At 25.2% G+C, this 20,764-nt stretch overlaps 1 protein-coding gene across 4 annotated transcripts in view; it reads right to left on the bottom strand.

The window, feature by feature from the left end:
- Positions 1-6,527: 6,527 nt before the first annotated feature.
- Positions 6,528-20,764, bottom strand: part of LOC135926044 (HEAT repeat-containing protein 5B-like) — a 69,629-nt gene continuing 55,392 nt past the window's right edge. For 2 of the 4 annotated variants that reach the window (XM_065461707.1, XM_065461705.1), the window contains exons 34-39: positions 20,602-20,726; positions 19,439-19,603; positions 18,088-18,372; positions 17,661-17,842; positions 13,311-13,557; positions 6,528-7,380 (exon numbers count right to left, since the gene is read on the bottom strand). In XM_065461707.1, coding sequence (XP_065317779.1) covers positions 7,007-7,380; positions 13,311-13,557; positions 17,661-17,842; positions 18,088-18,372; positions 19,439-19,603; positions 20,602-20,726 — 1,378 coding nt within the window. In that variant the 3' untranslated portion in view covers positions 6,528-7,006. Of the gene's footprint in view, positions 7,381-13,310; positions 13,558-17,660; positions 17,843-18,087; positions 18,373-19,438; positions 19,604-20,601; positions 20,727-20,764 lie in introns of those variants that run through there. The other 2 variants (XM_065461706.1, XM_065461708.1) reach the window with 2 other exon arrangements.

The following is a 20,764-nucleotide window of genomic DNA, read 5'->3' on the forward strand; positions in this document are numbered from 1 at the left end:
AAATTAAAAATACCTTAAAAAAATTATGTTTCTCATTTACTTCTTTATCAAGTAATTACAATATATTTATACTTACTTAATATATAAAATCATAACCAAATATTAATTTAATTAAAAATATTAATTTAAAAATTAATATAATAAAATTGATTTTTAAAAACCGCAAATTATTTCAAAGAATTAATAAAAAAATTGAAAAGATCTTAAAATTTCCATATTTTTAATATATTATAATGTAATGTTTTTATAATATTTTTTCTCTAAAAAAACAATAAATCAATCAAATATCATCTCATTAATCATTTTCTTTGTTATTTTTATTTTCATTATTTTTTAGCCTTTCGTTATACCAAGCCTTTCGAATTATAGACCTACCCCTCATTAAACATTTTCTTTGTTATTTTTATTTTAATATTATTTTTTAGCCTTTCGTATTACCAAGCCTTTCGACTTATAGACCTATCCTAGATATGGTATTAGAAAAAATAATAATCGATTTTTGTTTTGTTTATTTTTATAATTATATCTATCTATATAATATAATCCTCAAAAAATGTCAATCAAGTTTAACCAATAGAGTTGTTTTAAAAAATATTTGTCCAATGATAATCATCATAGAAATTTTAAGCCATTAGTAATTCCCATGTGATATATAATATGGCGAAACACAATATCCATATCAAATTTGCCATTGCATGTAAAATATTCTTTTTTCAACAAATTTTATCTAGATAATATTTTTGAAATATTTGCTCAACACCATAGTAAACACTATATTCTTCATTTATTTTATTTTTAATGTGTAAACTTTCATTAGAGTCTATGACCTGGTCTGAATCAAGGAGAGTTGGCTTCAAAGTTAAATTTCAATTATTTTATTTTTGATAAGATCACATATACCAAGGTAAAAGTTCTTATATTTTAAATTTATATAAAAAAAATTCTTTTTACCTTTTAAAACCTAATTAATCAAAATTCAGATGCCATATCAATATCAGGTGATGTTTAGATATTAGTAATAAATATTTGCTCAACACCAAAGTAAACAATATTTATTAAAATCTTCAATTATTTTATTTTTGATGTGTAAACTTTCATTAGAGCCTATGACATCTGGACTGAATCAAGGAGAGTTGGCTTCAAAGTTAAATTTCAATTATATTATTTTTGATAAGATCACAAATACCAAGGTAAAAGTTCTTATATTTTAAAAAATTTCTTTTTACCTTTTAAAACCTAATTAATCACAGAGATGCCATATCAATATCAGATGATGTTGAGATATTAGTAATATTAACCAATTTATCTTTCATTTTTCAAAAGTATAATTTTTAACAAATAATTTTTATGCATTATTATATCATGCATTTTGCTTTTTTTTTAAATCAAGGCCTATACCAAAATATATGTTGCTGTACACCAAAATAAACACTATTTATAATATTGGAGAGTGGTTAAATTAAAAACACTATACTTTATGAATTATCACTTCTATGAAATATCAGAGCAAATATATATATAAAATAAGGTCAGACAACTTTAGTAAAAAAATTGAAATTAGGCTAAGCAAAACTTGGGATGGGAATTAATTAAATTCTTATTGGGCCTAAAAATGTTGTCATTTGCAGACCTCTGGTGATAATACAATTATATATTTTTGTTTTTCTTTAAATTTCTGAACATATTAAAAAAGTAATTTTTATGGTTCCACGTCAATTCGGCGATATAAACAAATAGCATGAGAAGCTATTTTGCTTTCTCCCTTAACTCCAAATCCTAATTGATACGTATACTTAATAAGTTAAGACCCTAGATTTTGACCCTTGGCAATTATTTTTGCTATAGCCCATTGCAATGGGGTAGATACTACCACAGGGTTTTATGAGATAATCAGTTTGGCCCCATAATTGATTTTAATCTATGATGGCAGGTCTTTTTTAATTTAGGAAGGTTTTAAAAGCTTATAAATGATTCTTGATGAGTGCAGATTTTATAAGAAGTGAGAACAAAAACCATTGTATCTGGGTAAAAAATTTGTTACAAATATCATAACTTACAATTCATATTTTTTTTATTCCATATTTTCCGTAATATATTTGACCTTTTCTCTAAAGATTTATAGAAATCATGGAAGAATAAATATGGATAATCTATTCCTCTCATTTTATTATTGATTAAAGAAAAGATTTTTTCAACGTTGGCATTATGAGCTGATATAGAAAAAAAGCATGCTATAATAGCAGTTCACTACATTGGTGAAAGATTGGGATATAAATTAGACCCATTTTTGATGAAGAGCAAGTTTTGCATATTCAACACGTCTGATTTTATTTGTAATAAACAATTAAAGTTGCAAAATTGGCTCATCAATTTTGAGTCATTTAAAGAAACATTTTTGTTTTTTTATAAAAATCATATAGACTTTTCTAAATCTGACTTGGGAACATTTTAATTTTCACCCATTTGAAACAATCCAATTCTTTATAAAGGTTCTGATTAGAGAGCAAAATATAAAATTCTATATCTATACATTCAATAAATTATCAATGAATTTATTTAATTTTTTTGTCCATTTTTAATATCTGTTTCAAATGTTACTTGAAGATAAGTTATGCTCTCATCTAGCAAGAATATATTTTTCAGATTATAAATTACAAATACAAATGAATAAGAAATATTTTTAAAGATTTTTTATTGTGCACATAAATGAAAATTACTAACCATATACTTCATATAAATAATGAATTTTAGAATATCCCTTCATCTAAAAAATATAAATTTCTAAATCACACCTCTTCATCCATTGTTAAATAAAGGTAAAATTTATTATTTTATCATTGAATAAAGGAGAAAATTCTGATTCCCCATCATTTTTGACGGGCTATCAGCTAGTTATTATATAATTGTGTTGTAGAAATGTATATATAGTTGAAAAAAGAAAAAATAAAGAATCCATATTTATATCCCGATTTTATATTTTGTGGTAGAAGAAAGATAAAAGTTGTGTTCAAAAAAGAAAAAGTAAGAAAATTTATTGTTGTTAAAAAAAAAGACTTTATAAAGAAGAATATTGGTCATGTAAGATCCATTTTAATTAATAAGTTTTGTATTAAAATCGGATTTCTATTATTTCGTAAAGTTATAAAAAACTATTTTAATTCTTCAACCTTATGAAATATTATAACGTATTTTAGTAGTATAATAAGTGAAAATTATCTTGTGGCTTTTCTTAAAAATAGAATTTTAAATCTTTTCATCAATTTATTTGATCTTATATTTGTACCACTTACAAACAATACCCAAAAATATAACCAGTTTTTTTAAAAAAATGTTGATTTTCACAATAAATAACAAATTAAATATATAAGTTTCTATCATTAATATATTTAAAATGAAAAGGTAATTTTCCTTTAAATTTGGATTGGGCTAGGTCAAATTTGGATTGAGTTAGGCCAAAAGTGGAAAACATTTATTCTTTGGTGAACCCCAAATCATCTTTAATTAATTGCCCTGAACCTGAAAAGCATATAAACGAATTCGGTAGTTTTAAAATATTGTCCTTTTAACCTTATTAATATGCTTTTAATTAATTTATTTTAAAAAATTATTATTTTATTTAAAACGCCTAGATTTAAAAATAAACATCATCAATCACCTTTATTGCCTTCTTTATTAGCTTTTTTACAATTAGATATTTAAAAAATTTTCAAGCTAGAATATAAATATTATTTATTAGAAGCTATAAAAGCTCATATTCATGATTCATGGTGAGTATGAAGTGACAATTTTCCTAATGATGCCTTTCTAGCTCTTTAGAAACTAAATTTCACAATTTTCAAAGCCCTTCAATATTGGAGACCCCATATTTTAAGATAATTTTAGAATGTGAAACCCCAAATTAAAATTAATTAATTATATACTTGAGCCACTTCCAGACAGAACGTTTTTTCAAAGCGGTTTTTGGGTAATGTTACCAGCAATTTTTTTTTTATTTCCAAACAAAAGATAATAATTTGTCGAATTAATGTTTTTATAATATAATATTTTTTAAAAAAATTCTCGACGGGTGCCATTTTAGACGTCATTTAATCGTTAATAAAAATCAAACAGTTTGTTTTCTATTAATGATTAAATGGCGTCTGAAATGGGGCTCGATTAAAAATATTATATTATATAAAAAATTTAATTTTACAAATTATTCTTTTGTTTGGAAATAAATAAAAAAATTTGCTGGTAACATTATCCCAAAAACTACTTTGTAAAAACGTTTTATGGAAGTGGCCTTCAATTTATTTTTCGATTATAAAGAGCACATCTAATAGTTAAAGACTAGTATAATATTTATTATATACAAATTTTAAAAATATTATTTTTGTATTTCTCCGGTACATTTATTTAGATGCTCTATTGGTTGGGAAAGTCACAAAGACGCTTTACCGATGTGGCATGCCAATCCCAATTGTAACTTTTCCATATGCTTAAATTTGATCTATAATAATCATCAGATTTTTTTTATTGAAAATTGAAAAAAAGATATATTTTTAACATAACATACCAGATCTGTCTACCTCATAAGGTTAAAAGATACAAATTAAAAATAGAGCGGTTCTAAATATTTAAAAAAATTGTATATTTCTAGTTCACATTATATTATTATCGTCTTATGGGTAATTTTATCGTCTGCTTTATTTGAAATTTAATATATATTTTTTATAATGACTAATACTCTCAATTTCTCTAACTTTACTCTTAGCGATATATTTTTTTATAACTTAATTTCATGGAGTCGTTTCACTATCTCTAACAGCCTACGCTGATTCACAAAAAAATCTAAAATATATGAAATAATTTAATCGCCATGATAAAGGATTGTTCTAAAATTCACTTAATGAATTATTAAATGATGACAAAAAACTCTATAAATATATGAAGATGAATATTTTAATCCTTAATTATTTCTAAAAATGATCGCACCATATGCAACATAAATCTATAAGATATACAGTATGCAATAAAAGACTTGGTATTACTCTACGGTGTAATTGCATGTTTGCTCATCTAAAATCAGGGATCCGAACCGTTATTTTTAAATGTTCAGTATGTAAAAAATTATAATGGTTACGTTTTGGTTACGGTTCTTAAGAAAAAATTTATAAAGATTCGGTTTCAGCTAATTGTAAAGGTTTATAATTATTCATAACGGTTAGAAGTTTTTTAATAATGAATTTAATTTTGAATATTTATTAATATTTTTGCCATCACCAATTCATTTTTATTATAAACATCTATTAATTATATATAAAATAATATATAAGATTCAAAATAACTCATTATATATAATATAACGTATAATATATTTTCTAATATTAATGGATTCATATTTGTTGGTTGTGACGATAACACAAATTTTAGACCCGAAAAGGCCCTTTCTACAGAAACTTGTGCTGCAAGAACTGCCAGTACTATAAGAGTAAGAGTTTATAAAATTCTAGATATTCAAATTTTTATGACTCCCAAAATATAAAAACTGATAATTTTTTATCGATCCTTTCAACACCTTCAAACGAATCAATAATATTTCTAATATTATGTTCATTGTGTGCATTTGAAGTAGCTTTTTTAAATTCCGATTTTGATCATTTAATAATTATAAAAAACGAAGGAGATATAGTAAAGAGAATTATTTATTTATTTTGCTTTAAACAAGTTTAACCTTTTTTATAAAGGTTCCTTTTACTCCTTCAAATAATAATTATATCGGTTAGGCTATGGTTCAGATATTTATAAAGGTTTATAACGGTTTCGCGGTTCGTTATGGTTCACTCCGGGTCCCTGTCTAAAATATAATTTAATTATATAAATAAAAATTTACCTCGCATCCTATATTGATATGTACAATAGTTATTTAGAAAATTAAAAAAGTGGCATACTTAAAATTTTAATTACCTCTTACTTTTTGGCTATTTAGTCGATACCTAAAAGCCGGTTAAGCAGTTGACTGCTTAGTAATAAGTCGAACCAGGACACACCCCTAAAGCATAATTTAAAATATCTCTTTATTTGTTATTACAATATGAGTTTACAAGATAGATTTTTTTTTATTTCCAAGAGTGAGTCTACGTATTGACACAATCCATCACTTGAAATCAATAACATTATAAATAAATATCCAATAATAAAAACTTACTTATATAAAATCAGATAATAAGATATTAATAAACTGGTTTTCGTTTATACTTTATTATAGTGTTTTGATACAGAGAAATATAAAATTTTATTTTCTCATTTTTCCATTTTCATATATTCTTATTTTTAATTTTTATAAAGAAAAACTTTCTCTTTCATCTATTTTTCGGGTCAGATAAATTATTTAGAAGGATAGAGTATCCATTTTAAGAAATGTATTGATGTGATATTCTAAATAGTAAAAAAAAAAGATTATCACATTTATATATTATGCATCCAAACTCGATTTCGTAAATTTCAATAATAAATTCATTTTTAATAAATTAAAATTTTGACTTTGGACACACCGTTTATATGATTATGATGAAATGTCATAACATATATGATTAAAAAAATGATACATATATTTATTTATTTTTTGATCGGCCTTTTTGTTTCATTTATACTGATGGCCTCAAAATCGACATTTTTTCGTGGCCGTGTAGGCAAAATGCCACTTGATCTTGATATCATGATAGACAACCCGTAATCTGCAAGTACAATATAATTATGTCAAATCATAACATTTCCTTGTATAAATAAATAGTTTCTGCGAAAAGCCTTGAAAATTAATATTTTGTTTTTTTTTATATTCTTGATAACATATTATCGTAATAATTATATGATATTTATACTTCCTAGTTAATAAAATATTATCCAAAACTTCATATTTAATAAAATATTTTATAATTTTAGTTCAATATAACTTGCTAGTTTTTTCCAACAAACCAAATAAGTATAAAAAATGAGGAAAATGAAGTCAAAATAAAGGCACTGAATCTCAACCGAAATTATTAAAATTGGTTTTTAATTTGATACTAACACCAGTGATTGTAGTAGCTTTATTTTCCTTGTGACTATTTTCGCCAATTTGAGTTTCAAATGCATCTCCCGGAAATAGTTGGGATCGATTTTCGTTATTATAATTTTCTTCATGGTTGTGTTCATCAATTTTTTTGAAATCGGCAGTGAGTGTTTCCAAAATATCTTTAAGCCTAGGATCGGATTTGAGAATGACCTTTATCTGGGCTGGAAAGGAGCTAGCTAAATGGGTTATCTTGGTTAGCAAAATCTTGTTTAAAGTAAGGTCTGGTGTGGAATGTTGTGCAGCCATCCGACATATTAAGGCAGTCAATAAGTGAATATAAGCCTGGTCTGTGTTAGTTTTTAATTGTGGGTATAGGTATTAATAATTTTAAATAATGAATTAATGATTCGCAATTATATCAGATTAGAATAGCATAAATTCATTTGCAAAATTCTTAATTTATAATATAATTATTTACAAGCATTCAAGGTAATTAATTAAGCTTATTTAATAAAATGATAATGATACTTGTATTTAAATAAATTTATTTTTTTGGCAATTTCAATATATTTAGCCATATTGTTCTCATTTCGAACTTTTAAAACAGTGTTCATTTGGGAAAAAATTCAATTCTTAAATTACCTTTTTTTCTCTTTATGTCCTAGATAAGATTTTACCATTGTTTTACACTTTTTGAAGAATTTATAGACAGCAATAAAAATGCTAAAACGGATTCAAAATTTTCCGAAATCCCCAGTATTAAATATCAGGGATGTGAACCCGGACCCTGGATCCTCGTATTTTGGTTGTACCCGAACCCGGATGCTTTTTAAAAGTGGAGGGTTCAAGAGTTCTAGGTGTAATAAAAAAAATTTAAAAAATAATATACATTTTTTTTTATTTTATTAACTTTTTTTCGTGGAATTATTTTTTTATCTTCGCGTTTTTCTTTCAATTTTCTTCCTGGTATCATGAATTATTTTCTAGTGCAGGTAATAATATTTTATTATGTAAATTTATTAATATGGTGTGTTATATGTTGATTATTTTGAAAGTGAATTATTTTGTAATAAGGATTTATGGCATATGCAAAACTCCATTATTTACAACGTATTAGAGGCTACGACAATACCTATTGGTTGTAGTAATAATAATGATAGCAACATTGATGACACGAAATTTTACTTTATCATCAGATAGTAAGGAGGATCAAAAAATGCCTATTACATCATTAATAGAAAAGTTCTCAGAAGTTAAGAGTATAAATAAGGATACAAATATTTTAAAATTCAGGGAAGAAAATTCTTCAATATATCCAGAATTATATTCTTGTCTAGAATCGTCATGGCTGTACCGGCAACACAAGTACAATAATTTATATATTATAAAGATAACAATCTATTTTAGGTAAGCGTAGAAGGTGGATTTTCATATTTGAACTATATATTGTCTAATTTACGTGGAAATCTCGAGGATAATATTTTAGGAGATATTATGATTGTGCGATTGAATAGAACATTTAAAATATAAATTATTTCATTTTCAAAATTTTTATTTGTTAATTATGTATGTGTATATATTGAAGTATAATAAAAAATGAATGAAAAAAATTCTTATTTTGAGTCATTTTTTCTTTTATTCTTGTACCCGAACCCGGGCTCTTTTTTTGTTGAAGGGTTCACATCCCTGTTAAATATCCATTAAAAAAAATTTAATGGAAAATGAGGATATAGAAAAGTAAGTCATTTAATATATTCAATGGTTACCACATCATCCATAAAAGAATTCAAATTTTGGTTAGATGAAATTCATATATCTTTCACTTGATAAATAATTTTTATAAATTTATATGCTCAAGCAGGGTTGGGCAAATTTTCAGAAAATTGTATTCGGATACAGATACAGATACTTTATAAAATTTTGTATTTAAGATACAAGATACTTTAGAAAAATTTCAATAAGATATATGATACAAGATACTTGTATTTTTTTAAAAAAAAAGTATCTAAGATACAAGATACTTTTTTAAAAAACTTTAAATAGTCAAAATCAAAATGTATAAAGCTTTATTTTCTTATCTATAATATAAATTTATAAAAAAATATTTAAAATAAATTGTAGAAAATAACAAATTTATTATTAAAGATAATGCGATATTCCATTTAATAATTATATAATTAGTAAATAATAATAAATCAGCATCATAAATCAGCATTATTTTTAATATTAATTTTTCGTTCAATCTTTGACGATTTGGTCTATTAACCATATTAGCAAAGCTAAATAATCTTTCAACGGGGGCTGAGGAGGGTAATATTGTGTTATATTTAATAAATATTTCTTTTATATATTTATAACTATTTATACTCCGCCTGTCATCTTTCATATAATTTAGGGCCTCTATTTCAATATCATTTATTGAATTATAAGAATTGGATGTGGTACTTTTTAGACAAAAGTAATCATCATCTTCTTCAATCAGCGTCTACATGAGCGGGAGGGGTAGGAACAGTTTGCATCCTATTTTTTTGAGGGGGTAGGAGGTAAGCTGCTTTATTGGGGGTTGGATAAATTTTTTGGGGGGTTATCTATTAAATTTTGAGATGAGATAGGACAAAATTTATTGCTGTAAAAATTATACTTTTATTATGGTATATTGTATTATTATAATACAATTCATCGACCAAATCTATATATTGCAAACAATCATGCACATTGTTTTCCAAATAAACTATCCTTTTAAATGTAATTTAAAAGATTTAGATATTTTAGCAAGCTCATAATGCCATAATAACTAATTCATTGTAAATAATGGAGGTTTTAATTGAATTTATTATCTAAAAAATAAATTATTTATAATCACAAAATATAGATAGTTGGTAGTAGATATAGATTAATTTAAGTTATCCTTTATAAATTATTTGAAAAGAGTATCAATAAATAAATAGGTAAAAATAATGATAAAGAGACACCGCCGCCGAAGGCGGCGATTTTTTAGGGGGGTAGGCAAAGGTTTTTGAAGGGGGTTTGCATCCAGTGAAAATCCTGTCATGTAGACGCTGTCATCAATTGTAGATTTTGTTGAAGTATTATTTTCAATATTATTTTTAAAAACAATTAAAACTTCATGTAATAAAAAATCCTGTAGGTATTTTTTTTCTTTTTCACCATCAATCCAACGATTTTTAAAATAGGGATGAGAAATAGTTACCAAATATGCACTTTTAAAATTGTTATCAAAATCATATATATTTTTAAATCTTTTATTTAAATAATTTTCTATGGCAACAGCTAATGGTTTGCAAAATTGTAGATTAGTTTGAATTAAATTTGTAAATTTTTTTTAACGACATTTAAAATTGGAGCTGATTCTCCATAATAGCAGTTGATTTCACTCTGTATTTTGTCAATCGCTATAGCCAATGGGGCCATTATATTGCAATATTCTTCTAAATATTGAATTTCAATATCTCTTAATTTAGGAAATTCTAATTTTTGACATAATTTAGGAAGTTCGCCTTTAAATTTTAATAAACTATGAAGACTATCATACAAACTATTCCATCTAGTGCAACAAGGTGTAACTAATTGTTTTCCTAAAACTGCTTTGATAAGTTCTGCAGTTTTAGGCCTATTATTTGCATTCCATAGCTTAGTACATTTAGCTATTGCAGGATGATAAATTTTAGAAATGTTAGGAGAATTCTTAATAGCTCTCTCGACATCTGTTGTGGCAATTAGACTTATCGTATGGCACAAACAACGAATGTGTTGAAGCAATGTTATTGAGGCTTTTTTAGACCCTTAAATAAACAACTAAATAATTTTATTTGAATAAATTTTTTTACTAAATTTACAATATCATAATAAATTTTAAAGAAGTATTAAATAATACTTTCAATGATTTCGAATTCTATACATTCATCATCATTGATGTCAAAGTCATTCTCTACAGCTTCCATAGAATATCCAAACTCCTTGAAAGCTTTCTTAAAGTTAGAGCCGTTATCTGTAACAGTTGCTATAACTTTTTCGGCAATACCAAAGTCACGATGAATTTCTTTATTATGATCATCTTGAAGTACTTCAAAAAATTTGCCATTAAGTATGCTTAGTTTAAATTTATTGTTGTAATTTTCGGTTGAAGAATCATCTGAAGACGAAGATAAAACATATTATTCTATTTTCTTCTTCCATAATTTTAAAATAGACAGATATAAAACGATTCAAATATGGTAGTTCTAATTGTTAGCAAATTGCTATATGACGACCAACGTAATATATCAAAAATTATCTTAAAATATCTAAATTTTGATTAAATTTTTCATTTAAATCTTAAAACAATATCATTTTAAATTTTAATACTATTTAAATTAACCAATATAAATTTTTTTTAAAGTATCTGTATCTTTTTTAATACAAAGTTGGTTAAGATACAAATACTTTTAAATAATATGTATCTTAGATACTGGATACAAGATACTTTCCAAAATTTTAAAAAAGATACAAGATATTAGATACAAATATCCGCGATACTGCCCAATCCTGTGCTCAAGTAGTGTTAAAATGCATTTAATCTAAAAAGAGTTGTTAATGCTCCTTTTTAAAAGTAGCTAACTATCACTCCTGCTCCTTCCTTCTCTAAAGGAGCTAGCTCCCGCTCCCGCTACTACATTTTTAAAAGGAGCTAGCTCCCGCTCCAAGTAATGGAGCGCCACTCCATAACCGCTCCTTTGATTTTCATTTTTTTAGAAGGTACAAGAAACAAAATCAGATATTATTTATATTAAATGATCTATCAAAATATTTATAATCTTTTATTTGCCTTTAAAAGTAATAAATTTTCTAAATTAGAATCTAACAAACATCCACGCTTCTCCCCTATGACCTGTTTTGCAATACTAAATAAGCGCTCCACAGGAGCACTAGAGGGAAGCGGGGTATTGTATTTTATAAATATATTTTTTAATTCAGGTATAAAAAAGAGGTTGAACAAGTAATGAGAAAATTAAAATATATTTAAAATATATTTAAAAAAGCATTATATCTAACAACCCAGGCTCAACTATAATGAATTGCCCAAAAATAATTATAACCATTTTAAAATTTATTCCAAAATAAAAAATATATAGTTATCATTTTGTATTTAAAAGAAAAATTTTTACTTTTAAATGCTTTTTTAAATTGAAAGCTGCTCACTTTTGAAAATGAAATACTTTTACTTAAACACAAAAGGCATTGTGCCCTTAAATTTGTTTGATCATTTGGATCAACATCTTTTAGAAATTTAAAATATTTTTTATATGATGGAAATGGAAATTCGATTTCTTCTTCTATGATCTCTAAATCCATAATATCTAAAATTATTTTTATTATATATCTATAAAATGAATATTAATATGACTTACAAGATTTTCAATAAATTTTCAAATATAAAAATGAAAAACTTGATATATAATATTTAAAATTATTAGATGAAAACCCAATATAAAACTCGGCTCAACATTTATTAATGGATAAATTTAAATAAAATAAAATTTCATTTTTATTGAATTTTAAATAACAAACATTAATATTTAAAAAATAATTTAATTTATACATTAAATTTAAAGGAGCGGCGCTCCTCCACTCCAGCCCTAAAAGGAGCTAGCTCCCGCTCTTCATTTTTAAAAAGAAGGAGCGCTCCAGGTGTTTTTGAAAAAATGTAGCGGCGCTCCAGGAGCGCTCCTGTACCTAAACAACTCTGCTAAAAATATATAAAATTACCTACAATTAATTTTTGTGTCAATTTTAAGAAAAAATGGTGACTTTAAGGAGAAATATAAAATTATATTTTTGAAATTACAATTATATTTCATAACCAAGATATAGAATAAATACTACGATTTTTTTCAACTTAAATTTATGTATCTCTTATATCTAAAGAAATTTGAGTAAATCAGAATATGATAAAAAATATTAAAATAATAATTTTTATTCATGTATAAACTTCGCTATTTATATTTATTAAATAATTAATAATTTTTTAACATTGAAGATGGGTTATAAAAACTGTGCCCAAAATTTTTATTATTAATTAGTTTATAATTATAATTTAGTACTTATAAAAATGTGAGTATTCTCTATAAATATCTGCCTTATATTATTCGTCTAAATGGGGAGATAGAAAGAATAATATGCATAATGCTAAATTGACTAATAATATATCTTAAATATTTACTCTTTTTTTCATAAATAATAAATATACAATTAATCTCGGTAGAAAAATAATTCTCACTTTCATTTCTATCGGAAAGATCCAAACATGTTAGCATAACGTCTAGTGATAAATCGATTTGGGTTAATCCTTCTTTCCCGTAGGGGGTAGAAGACGCTATATTAGCGTGAAATCGCCAAAAATGTTTCAAAACTTGTGGTAAAATACATCTAACAAAATTGTGAGACAAAGGAATTGGGCAATTGACTATCAAACCTCTAAAAATGATCAAATATTGATTGTACGAAGGTTTGCCGACATTTTCGTCCTGAATAATTTACAAGGAATATATTAAATAGAATTTTAATCTAATTGATCGCCATTTAAAAAAATATCTAAATGCAATTCTAAAGACAAGGTAAATTTTTGTCAATTATTTCTTGATTTTAATTTTAGTCAAATCTTTTCTATTTTTTCAATTAAAAAATATATATTCTTTTTTCTTTTTAATTCCATATACATTACTCAGTTTTTTTTCATTCTTAAGTTTAGTTTATTGTTTAGATTTTACTGGATAAATATAAACAAATTTACAAAAAAATAAAGTTTTTACCTATGGTAATTTGTCAACTTATGTTTTAACAGTACATTTTTATGGGAAATTAATTTTTATTAGAAATTACACAGTTGAAAGCACTTTGATAATCGATATAGTAGGAATGGTTTAATTTTTTAAAAATGTTATGAAAATATGATTTTTTTCTATTAGTAAAAAAATATAAATTAATCCTATATTGGAATTATAGTATTCTGCAATCGCTTTATTTAAGCTAAAGTCCTACACTAAGTCGAATTCGGACTAGAAAAATTTTAAATTATTTTGTTTTTATGAAAATTATATTCAAGAATTTTTATTACTGTAAAGTAAAGTCAAAAAGTAAAGTCGTTACTTACGTCGATACCTTTTTGAAGAAAAGGAACGCCATTCGTTACCTTCTTCTAGAGGTAACAAGTAACGGTAATGCGTTTCATTTTTTTTAATAACGTTAATGCAAAGTATTACTCGTTACTTTAAATTTTTCCTTATAAAATATTAAAATAAAGAAAATCTTATTTTATTTTACTATAAAATTACTTTTATTTATTTTTTTTAAAAATTTAAGCCCAGTTTTTTAATTCATAACAACCATCATTCCTTCATTTTTATTTTAAATTCTCGTTGTTAAATTTTCAATGTTAATCTAATTAATATTCAATCAAAATTCAAAGTAAATGTTAATAATAAAATTATTATTCTATTTTATAATTTATTTTAAGAATCCATAGTACTTCTTCAGTATAAGATGATTTAACCCTTCCCTGGCCCCAATTTGAAACATATTTATATACCAATAAAGAAAATTAAGGGTACAAAGTCTGCACTTTGTAAATGTAAATTATGCCCCAACGCAAATATTTGAACCTCAATGTCCAGCAGTTTTAATTTAAATAAGCATAGGAGATAAAAAGATGAATTAATATATTATTTAAATCATTACTTTAATAATAGAATATTATATCATGGGTATTATAAAATAACCATTAAAAGAAGTATTCTTTCATAATATTATGAAAACCTGAATCATGAAATTAAAATATAAGCAATTAAATTATAGTATAGGGTTGGGAACCAACATTAAAAACCCAAGATTAACAATATTGGTGGTTCAGAATATTATATTGGGTTTAAACAATATCTTCTATCTCTTGTTTTAGTATTGCTATTTGTTTAAATTCAAATTGTAAATAAATTTAAAGAATAAAATAGTGATTTTAAAAAACTATGTTTAAATAAATATGTATTTTAAAATAAATATATGAAATAAAACTATAAAGCAATATTGGTTTAGAGAAATGAGATATTTTTCCTATTCCTTTTTAAATGATAATTCTGAATTCTGAAAAAGATAAGAAATTAAAAAATTATCTTTGGCAATCATAATTTCAATTTTTAATGTTTTCCTTGAAAATAAGCTAAGTGAGTGAGGGATTAAAAAATGCAATTAAATTTTTAAAAGATTTATCTTCAATTATTGAAAAAGCTAAGTTATTTTAACAAAAAATTCAGGCATTAATAATATTTTAATTAAAAATTTATAGACTGTACATTCCTCAAAAATGAAAGAGATTAATTAACATTTGAATAGTAATTTAAAAAAAATTGAAGCCAATCAACTCACACTAATTGAGATGTAGAATCTATCTACATCCAAAGATAAAAATAGGAAAATCAGCTAATGATGAATTCGTTTTTAATTTTGAAATTGAAGAATTATTTTCAATTATAGAAAGCATTGCATTTATTATTATTATCAAAAAATTACAGCCAACTAAAAATGTGATGTCTAGGCCTACCCTCGTATTAAAAATTAATAAAGCATATGACACCATGGCAAAGAAATTAGTGGATTTATTGTGTACCCCAAAAATTGTCCTTACAACTGTGGACTCTTGGTCAACTTATCATGTTATATAAAATATATATTACATATGTTATTTCAATAAATTGGCTAGACCCAGATACTCTTGAAAGGGTTTCAGCCTGCTTAGCTTGTAAAAGGCGAAACCAAAAACACACATTTTATTATCAGGCAAAAATAGAAATTTTTACCACAAAGATACAAAATAAAGTGACCAAATGCATTACCGACAATGCTAGAAATTATATAAAAGCTTTCATGTAAAAAAAATATTATATATTTATTAAAAATTTAATAGAGTATATGAACAAGGAGAGGAATCGGATGATTAAATAATTCCTCTGCCATTATTTGATCTATTTTTAAATCAAAATACTAATGATAGTATTGAATACTTATCTAAGCATCATTCTTGATCAGCACACACTTTAAATCTCATTGTAAGTGTTGACATTGAAAAGGTAGGTAACGATGTCCATTTTAAAACCATTTCAAAAATTACATTTTCTAAGCGTAAGCTATTGTAGAATAAACATGGGAAATCTTCAAACTGTGCAATCATTTTTAAGTAAAACGTAGAAGATATTTGATTAAACCGGTTATAACAAAATGGAACTCTTTTTATAACTCCGTGAAATTAATAGATAGTCTTATTAAGGAGAATTACCAAAAATTTGAAATCGTGTGATAAATCTGAATTACAGAGATTTTCAGATTCGTTTATGGATGAATATTAATTAAGAAATATGATATGTATATATATGATTTTGTAAGTTGTGGAACCGATTGGTACGGGTCTTTCAATTTTAGAGAGCGAAGAAAAAATACATTTGGGATATCTCACTCCTACGATAATAAATAATTTCAAGTTTTGTAAGCTGCTTATTAATTCAATCATATAAGGCATAGATAAAAGGCATATAATTCATATCACATCTATAAAGATGAATATACGCTATTTACATCGAATTTGCTTTGGTAAAATTAGAAGTCAACAAAGGAAGAATGCTAGAACTTATTTCCAGCTTGATAAAGAAAGAGCAGATATTTCCTTTATCAAACACATACCAGAATATAATCTGATAAAAATTTTGAGGAAATGAATGAAGATCTTTGTGAAGATGATCTATTAAACTTTTTTCAAAATAAAGATAATTCTTTAAATATTTTTAATAAATTCCCCTAATTAAAATTTTTATTTATTAAATATAATACAACTCTTCCATCCTCTGCGCCATTTGAATGTGTGTCTAGCACGGCGAAAGCTGTGTTGAGCACTAAGCGCTCTTGTTTGTCTGATCAAAATTTTGAAAATCAATTGTTGCAAAAAAAAATAAAAAAATGTTACAAAAAGATGTTATCTTATATATAATATATTATTTTTGTATATGAAAATTTTTTTAATAAAAAGATCTTATCTTATTATATATTTATTTTGTACAGTTTTATTTATATTATATATTGTAGGAAAAAAATAAATATTTTTTTGTATATAATATTTATTTTCTTAGTAACGAATAACCTATTACTTTTTTGAATAGTCAGTAACGCGCGTTCCTTTTTTAAAAAGGTAACGAGTAATGGTAACGCGTTTCTTTTTTGTAGTAACGTTTATAGTCCTAAGAATAATTAAAAGATTGTTTATTAACTTAGCGCTTATATTTTTCTGATTTCGTTAAAATATCGTATTTTTAAAATAATTAATTTTAAGAAAATCTGGATCGGATAGGACTATTTCTAAAATAAATTAAGGATCGAATCGTAACTATGAAAAATTCTTAGACTTGATTGGTCGAACAAAAAATTTTCAATCGGGTCGAGCCTAAAAAAATAGACCCGATGTAGGGCTCTAATTTAAATATTCTTTCTTCTTTTCCTTTCATTTTCTTATATTTTTGTTATAATCCCTCTCTTCATCCTTTCCATCTTTCCCCATATTTATGTTTTGTAAACCTTTAAAAAATTATTATACCATCAATTTCCCCAATATATCCATGTATTTACTAAAGACGGATCCTTCTTGAAAATCTGTCAAGGGTAAATATCGAGAATCTATGTTATATTCCATTCCTTCCTTACTACGCAGTGCGATAGAGTAAAATTTAGAGGCTTCGAATAAAAATTCCAATGCCGTATCGGGACCAAATTTTGGATCTGTTTTTTTTGGTTTTATAAAATGGTAAACTACAACATATGCACTATTTAAAAAAGATAAGCAAATGGATGATTATTCAAGAAGCCTAAATAATGCACACAAAAAACCTTTTAACTTGCACACCCTTTCCATCTAAGAAGCTTAAATTTCAATAAAATTAAAGTGCTGAGAGCCTAATTATAAAACTATCATAAATAAATTAAATATTTAATTCATAATTATAATTATAATTTTGGATTATAACTCTGACTGTCCTTCAAAACGTTTTTGAAAAGAGCCTCAAACACGAAATTCAATTGGCCGAAAGTGCCGGCATTTAAGATTTCAGAATCTTCCCGAATATTTTCATATTCGAGGGAATTTTCGGGAAACTTTGTGTGCCCCTTATTAATCAGGTTTTTGTAGCTTGAGGACAAAACGTTAATCATATGAGAGAGGCAATTCGACTTGATGTTTGCAATATTCGGTTGTTTGTAAAGAGCATACAGGTGGCTTAAACAGATGGGCAAGAAAGGTGACATGAGATTTCCTTTATTTTTTTTATTGTAATTAATACTTTATTAAAGAACAAAAAGGTCAAAACTTTATCGAATCGTATCTTACAATGGGGAAACCCGCAATTTTCCTCCACCTTTTAGAGGGCGTTTTGAGTACAATGTACCCGAAAGTACATTGTATAGCAGTTAATACTAAGCAGGATTGATTAATGTTGTTAAATGGCTCTTGAGTCTATTTTTAAAAATGGCTAACTCAATGTTTTATTCAGAAAAATATTAAGCAAGCCTAAAGAGTTTGATCATAGATGACACAAAGGTTTGGACATCTATTAGCTAAATCTCGAGGCTTAGACAATATTATCAGGCTAAAATATTGAGTTAGCCGTTTTTAAAAATCGACTCAAATCGAGTCATTTAACAACACTAGTATTGAGTGAATTCGAGGAAATGTATGTGTGTTTTTCTATTTATTTATTATTTCTAGATAAAAGAAAGAAAAGGAATTTATGTATATGTAATAGAGATAATAATTATAAATTATCTTTAATGAAATTTGAGGCAGAAATACTGATGATAATAAAGAAAGTTATTTTTAGATGAATAAATAAAAAATTATGCTTGATTTAGAATTAATATGTTTTTGACGTTGAATTTATATATTTTTGATGTTGAATAATTTATTTATATATTTCGAGTTTTATTATATGTATTTAATATTATTATTATTTTATTTAAATTATTTATTTATTTTATTTGTTTATTCCAGTTGAGGTTAATTTTACCATTCTTTTAATTGAGATTTATTTTGATGTAAGAAATAGGCTATTAACATTATTTTTACTAAGGATTTGGTATAGTTATGATATCCTTTTTATTGTTATAGTTTCTTGAGTCATTAGAATTTTAATATTTTCATCCTCCATGATTTTCCTATGAATTTATTTTTTTAAGAGGCCTGGAATATTGAGAATGAAATTTGTAACTTGTCATTAAGAGATATTTAAAATTTTATATAGTTAGAAAATTAAATAAAAAACCGGTCAAAACTTTATCAATTATCTAATTTTTGATTTCCAAAAAGAAATTAAATAAATCAACCTTTTTGAGTGACAGGGCTTAAAGCCAAAAGGCCCAAAACGTCCATACATTCAGACATCAATGAATGATCTTTCCATGAATCTTTCAAGAGTTGAATGGTTAATCTACACCCAGATACACGTATGACATGGTTTACGTTAATAAACGAATTTTCGTGACTTTTTTCTAAAAACATATATAAAGTTATAATACGTAAAGCAAATCATTTTAACCTAATTTAGGTATCTTTGATATAGAGAACTGCTAAATCAATTTTTTCTGCCCAAGTATGTCTGCGGACAATCAGCAAAAAAAATGGATTCAGCAAGGGCTCGATGAGGCCCGAATTTCAAAAAAAGCTTATAGGAAGAAATTTCAAACTCAAAATATTTATTTTATTCTCTTGTTTAAATTTATGCATTAAATTACATTCAGCAACAGGTTTGATATATAGTAATCTAGTGCTATTCTATTTTATTTATTACAAAATATGATATGAAAATGAATAGTAAATATTTTCCGTCTCATGATTTTTATAAAACTTTTCTTATTTTTAAAATTTAATTTATAATTATCATATCAAATCAGACAAAAATGAAAAATAGGACAAATATAACATTTTTGGGGCTTCGAACCATGCTTAAATTTTATTTAAGAGGTTACCGCCAGCCATGCAAGATTCGAATACTTTATCCCTTTTAATTCATACTTAGTTTATTGTATACTCATCAAATGTCATGGATACTAATTAACTCTTAAAAAGTTTAAACATAGCAACACTAACGAATTGAGTCTAAAAAGGACACTATACTGGGTTAAAATGCTATAAGTATTAAACCCCTGCATAAACTTGTACGGTCTACTTGAAATAGAATTGGGCAGGGGAACCTGCCTTTCTCTCGTACAGGAACTCATTTTAAATGGTAATTTTTGAACGTGACCTCTTTAAAAAAAGTCACGCAGCTCGACCTAGATAAAAAATATTTTCTTCGGATTTGACTCACAAGTCAGATTCAGGGCTCTAATAAATAATATTTTAGACTGTAATAAACTTTAAAATTATAAAGGCGAATTATCTAGGTTCTATTTACCTATAACAGTATGTTCATGAATGGTAAAAAGATAATAAAATTAGTTTTCAGTTCGAATTATATAAAGGTTTTGAACTGTTAAAATTAAAGTACCTTCGGATTTATTGTGGGAATGCCTTTCGTATTCGTTATTTTCCCAATTTTCTCGAAATATTAGACCTAATATCCTGCCGACTAAAGCTAAAATGTCTGTATCCAAGCTGTGTGCTATGGAAATTCTATTTTAAACAAAATAATATTTTTCTTTCTTAATGTA

The sequence above is a fragment of the Gordionus sp. m RMFG-2023 genome, chromosome 3 (assembly GCF_954871325.1).
Source record: "Gordionus sp. m RMFG-2023 chromosome 3, tfGorSpeb1-WG-v2, whole genome shotgun sequence".
NCBI lineage: Eukaryota > Metazoa > Nematomorpha > Gordioida > Chordodea > Parachordodidae > Gordionus > Gordionus sp. m RMFG-2023.